At 29.0% G+C, this 6,000-nt stretch overlaps 2 protein-coding genes across 2 annotated transcripts; both read left to right on the forward strand.

Moving 5' to 3' along the window:
• The first annotated feature begins 581 nt into the window (after window positions 1–581).
• LOC148572823 (uncharacterized) lies at window positions 582–1,010 on the forward strand. The gene has a single exon (XM_088505538.1). The coding sequence runs from the start codon at window positions 582–584 to the stop codon at window positions 1,008–1,010; it is 429 nt and encodes a 142-aa protein (XP_088361664.1).
• Window positions 1,011–1,076: 66 nt separating this feature from the next.
• On the forward strand, window positions 1,077–3,826 carry LOC148572824 (uncharacterized). Its single transcript, XM_088505539.1, has 2 exons — window positions 1,077–2,097; window positions 3,801–3,826. Exons 1-2 carry the CDS (start codon window positions 1,077–1,079, stop codon window positions 3,824–3,826), a joined length of 1,047 nt encoding a protein of 348 aa, XP_088361665.1.
• Window positions 3,827–6,000: the final 2,174 nt, after the last annotated feature.

Genomic DNA, 6,000 nt, shown 5'->3' on the forward strand with positions numbered 1-6,000 from the left:
ACTCAAGTCGGATGGAGGCTCCTAGACGGGAACCAGGTCAGAAGGCCTTCCTCCTCAAATGATTGGGCCAACCTTACGAGTCCAGCCCACTAATCTCCGGTTACCCCATGTAACATTGGCGCCGTTGTCGGGGACCCGAGAGATCAACCATCGATGCGGACAATTCACCTGAAGATGGCCACGCAACGACCGATTCAGAACAAGAAAATCTGAACACCGGAAATAACGACGCGGACGTAGCCCTTCACCAAGAAGCGAATGACCAGCACAGAGAGGGTACCTCTGGGTTAAAAAATCTAAAGGTAAACTCTTCGGAAGGGCGCGAATCGGGAAACGAAGGACCACCCCATGCAGCCGAGCTCATGGGATTGGTCCACGGCCACCAAGGGCGTTTGGAGCAGTTAGAGCAGGAGTTAGAGCGACAATGAGAGGCGGAGAAGAACTTGAGGAATGAGATAGAGCGACGAAAAGAGTTAGAAGAAAAACTCTTAAAGTTAGGGTCTTCCCTCAAAAGTCGGAGCTCTCGCAATGATCGAGAAGATTCGCCATTGGAAGGAGAGGATCCGTTCAGTGAGGACATAATGAAGGCAAAGGTTCCAAGGAACTTCAAAAGTCCTGACATGGACCTCTATGATGGGACCACGGATCCAAAGCATCATCTGAGCAACTTTAAAAGTCAGATGTATTTGGCCGACGCTTCTGATGCTACTCGCTGCAAAGCTTTCCCGACTACTTTGACGAAAGCAGCGATGAAGTGGTTCGACGGTCTTTCCCTAAGGTCGGTGACTAGCTTCGACGATCTCTCGCGCAAATTCCTGATGCGGTTCTCCATCCAGAAGGACAAAGTAAAACACGCACCGAGCCTCATGGGCGTAAAGCAGGAGGTAGGAGAACCTTTAAGAGATTACATGGAAAGGTTCAACAAAGCGTGCTTGGAAATCCAGGACCTGCCCACAGAAGCAGTAACAATGGGCCTAGTAAATGGACTCAGGGAAGGCTCTTTCTCCTAGTCCATATCAAAAAGGCACTCGACTTCCTTGAGTGATGTACAGAAAAGAGCTGAGAAGTACATCAACATGGAGGAAAACGCTAGGCTGCGAGAGCCGAACTGGCGACCTGGGCATTCTCACTTGTCGAAAGAGAAAGAAAGAGAGCCCAAGAAAAAAGAGGAGGTTGGCCTCGAAAGGCCAAGGAGATATCACTCTTATACTCCTCTAAAAGTTTCTCTAGTTGATGTATACAGGAAAATCTGCCACACTGAAAGACTACCACTCCCTAGGCCCATCAAAAACAAAAAGGGTGGGAGTCGCTGCGACTACTGTAAATACCAAAAGATGTATTGTCACTCAACAAATGACTATTACGACCTCAAAAATGTGATAGAAAAGCTGGCCAGGGAAGGTCGGCTTGATAGATATCTCGTGGAAAGGTCGGACAATCATGGAAAAAGAAAGCGAGATGACAGCGACCGAAGAGACCCACCACCACAGACTCCAGAGAGACATATACATATGATCTCTGGGGGATTTGGGGGAGGCGGACTCACCAAGTCATCTCGCAAGAGACACTTAAAGCGGGTTTACCGGGTCGGGAGCGAGATCCCCGACCTCCCAACCATCTCATTCACCAAAGAGGATGGGCAAGGGATCATTCCTGGACATGACGATCCGGTGGTGATAACCATGATCCTGGCCAATGCCCATCTCCACAGAACGCTGGTAGATCAGAAAAGTTCGGCCGATATCCTCTTCAAGCCAGCGTTTGATAAGCTAGGATTGGAGGAAAAAGAGTTAAGAGCCTACCCCGACACCTTATATGGACTAGGGGACACGCCAATAAAACCACTAGAATTCATACCCCTCGGTACGACTTTTGGAAAAGGAGAGAAATCCAAGACTCTGAACATCGACTTTATAGTCATCGACGTGGGGTCAGCATATAATGTCCTAATCGGTAGGACTATCCTGAATCGACTCGGAGCAGTAGTGTCCACTCCTCATCTTTGCATGAAATTTCCAACACTTGAGGGAATAGCAACTATACAGGGAGACCAGAAATTGGCAAGGAAGTGCTACAATAAAAGTCCGTACCATGCACGTGATAAGATTGAAATTATAATCTTAAATTATTTTATTAAGATTAATTTAAATTATAATAATTTGATTAATAAAAATATAACATGTTATGTATTATTTATTTTTTCTTAATCTAGTGTGAAATATATTAACTCTAAAATAGTTATTAATTGGTTTTAGTAATCTACTTTCTTCAATAAATCAAACATATATACTCAATGTGACCATAAATAACTTATAATACTTAGACCCACCAACAAATTTTTATATGTTGTTTTACTGTCAAGTAAGAACATATCAAAATTAGCTCAAAATAAATAATAAATTATTAGAGAATTATAATGCACAAAATTCTCTAATAAACAATAAATATTTTAAATCTACTAAAAAACAACTCAACACTTTTCTTTGATGCCTGCAAAACATATACCTGAAATAATATTATATCAATGTTAGTATACAGTTTTACAATCATCGACCGTATTTACTATACACGACTCCTTCCTAAAAGTTATTCTACACACGTGTGCAGTCGGAAGATAAATTACTGGACTTTATTTTTTTTCTAAATTATTATAATTATGCATTATTAATTAAATGCTAATTGTAATATTGTAATATAATTATAATAAAGATATTTTTCTAAAATAAATTGAGAAGAGAGAATAGTGCTTTCATTTTGGAGGGAAAATAAATTTATGAGGAATTGACACCTCACTTTTATTAGTTGATAATGTATTAAATATTGATTTTATATAATTATAATAAAAATATTTCTCTAATAATCATGCATTATTCGTTAAATGTTAATTGTAATATAATTATAATAAATATATTTTTTAAAAATAAATTTAGAAAAGAAAATAGTGATTTTATTTTAGAGAAAAAATGAATTCATGAGAAATTAACACCTCACTTTTATTAGTTGGAGAAAAAATTCAGTTTTAATATATTTTGTCATTATTATACATTTTTCTCTAATCATATATCCACTGTTTTTCTTTTATTTATTTCAGCATTTTGAACCTGGGTTTAACTTCTCGTAATTCTCACTTCTCAGTCATTTTATTAGATGTAGTTGATAACTATTGAAATTTTTTTATTAATATAGGAGAAAAATATATTATTATATGATAGAATTAATATGAGTATATTTTATTATTAAATAAACAAAGTTAATATAAAATAAAATTATACATAAAAAAAGCAAAAAAAATAAAATTAAAATAGTAAAAGTGATAAAAAAGATTATTTTTATACTTTTGTTTTATCATTTTTATGTATAGAAGATTAGAAAATAGTAAATTTTTAACTAAATTAATTTATATTTGTTGTATTCAATTTAAATAAGTAATAAATTATCTTATTTTAATTTATTCCTTAAATTTATATATCATAAAAATTAAATCAAATAATTAATATACATAATTTTAAATTGTGTGATACTTAAATATCTATTCAAATCAATTAGTTGATATAATTAATTTATCATAATGAATTGTCTTTAATGAGTTAAACAAAATAAAGCAGAAGCATGTTACGTTGATTCTATCATTAAAGGTAAAAATTCGATTTTTATATAATAGAATAGATAATATAATAGACGGCGAGAAAGAGAAAGATAAACATTTTAGATCCTAAGTTGTTTCATTTGGATGTTGCAATGTGGGTATCACATTATTTTACTTATTCTACCCTATGGACTCTTTTGTAACTTTATTTCAGTATCAATGGAATTTCATTACCTTTGAGTACTAAATTAAAATTCAAAATGAAACTGAAAAAAAAAGTAAAGAGTATAAAATTATTGATTGAAAAACACTCTAAATAATAAAAAGCCAAATTAACTTTAATATTAAATTTATTAATATGATTTTAATTTTATATAATAATTAGATAATAGATTAGTAAAAGCAAAAGTATGAGTGATTATTATTATTCATTATTAATAATATTTTGTTCATAACAAAAACTAAAAATATAATTATTTAGATTTAGATTTTAGAAAAATAAACGTATAAATAACAAATAATCTATTTTATCATGTATATTATAAATTAATGAATTAAACTAACTGATATAATGAATTATAATTAATTAATTAGTATAAATTATAATAAATTATATGATATTTAAAAAAATAAATAAAAAATTAAAAGAAATAGAAGAATAGAAGACTACAATAAAATAAATTGAATGTGAGTTTTTTTTCTTTTTACAAATTTTATATCACATCCGTTTCAATAATAATAAATAAAAATACATCAACTTAATATCTAAGAGAAAATGATGAGATAAAATCATAACACAATTTTAAAATAAAAGCTTAAATTAAACCATAATATAATTGCACAACACAAATTGAAAGTAATTTCACACTACAATATACCACATAAATAGGTAAATGACTTAAGCTTAATTACGGATTTTTTTTATTTATGCATACATGATAACACCATAGTCTATAAATGGTTAATGAATAACATATCATATATTGCTCTGAATGATGAGCACGGGAGTTGAAGAGTGTGTGCTGATTTGTGTCCATGATAGTTGCCTTCTTATGACGACGCCTCATAGGAAGGAAAAAAATTGTTGTAAAAGTTACCCAATGAAAGAGTAATTGGTAAATGAATGATATTTTCTTCTAGCATATATAGTCTTTTATAGTGATAAAATAAAAATAGAAGAAATAAAATTTTGTATTTTTATATTAGAAATAGAATTTGATATTTATCCTAATAAAAATATTTTTAATAATTAATCAAATCAATTAGTCAATACAAATAATTAGTATAATTAATTTTATTTGATTTATTAAATTTAAAAAATAAATTAAAAAATAATTGATTGAATTAATTAGTTGATATAATTAATTTATTATAATTGATTGGATTTAATGAATTAAAAAAAATAAATAGAAAAACATAGGAGACAATGATTTTTTTAACTAAATTAATATGTATTTATTGTATTTAATCAGTATAAGTAACAAATCATCTATGTTATTATGTACCTTATAAATTAATGAATTAAAATAATCGATATAATAAATTATAATTATTTTATTGATATAAATTATTATAAATCGTGTGATATTTAAATACCTAATCAAATCAATTAGTTGATATAATTAATTTACTATAATAAATTGTATTCAATGAGTTATAAAAAATAATTAAGAAACACGCTAAGAAGTATGCCACGCCCATCATGAAGTGCGGAAATTCAATTTTTATATAATAAAAATATACATTCTTATATATGTTATAGAAATATGATTTGATTCATTAACTTGTTTATTTTTTTTAACTTGCCACCTATATTCAGCATGGAATTTTAATTTTTCTAAAATAAATTTAGAAGAGAGAATAGTATTTTTATTTTGGAGAGAAAATAAATTCATGAAGAATTGACACTTCGCTTTCATTAGTTGATAATGCATTAAATATTAATTTTATATAATTATAATAAATATTTTTTTAAATTAGTATAATCATACATTATTCATTAAATGTTAATTGTAATATAAATATAATAAAGATATTTTTCTAAAATAAATTTAGAAGAGAGAATAGTGCTTTCATTTTAGAAGAAAAATGAATTTATGAAAAATTGACACCTCACTCCAATTAGTTAAAAAAAAATACAATTTTAGTATATTAAGTAAAAGTATATTATTGTTGTTATTATTATTATTATTATTATTATTATTATTATTATTATTATTATTATTATTATTATTATTATTAAAAATATTTCCGATTGATAATTGATAAGTAGTTTAATAATGTATTAAATATGAATTTTATATAATTATAATAAAGATATTTTTCTAAATTAGTATAATTATGCATTATTCATTAAATGCATTCATTTTGGAGAGAAAATGAATTCATGAAAAATTTACACCTCACTCTCATTA

Source organism: Arachis ipaensis, chromosome B2 (assembly GCF_059453495.1).
Source record: "Arachis ipaensis isolate K30076 ecotype BB chromosome B2, ASM5945349v1, whole genome shotgun sequence".
Lineage (NCBI taxonomy): Eukaryota > Viridiplantae > Streptophyta > Magnoliopsida > Fabales > Fabaceae > Arachis > Arachis ipaensis.

Coding starts and splice junctions, on each gene's coding strand:
- LOC148572823 (XM_088505538.1), top strand. CDS start 582: ATGAAGGCAAAGGTTCCAAGGAACTTCAAAAGTCCTGACATGGACCTC.
- LOC148572824 (XM_088505539.1), top strand. CDS start 1,077: ATGGAGGAAAACGCTAGGCTGCGAGAGCCGAACTGGCGACCTGGGCAT. Junction 2,098..3,800: donor TAAAAGTCCGTACCATGCAC/GTGATAAGATTG, acceptor ACTTTATTTCAG/TATCAATGGAATTTCATTAC.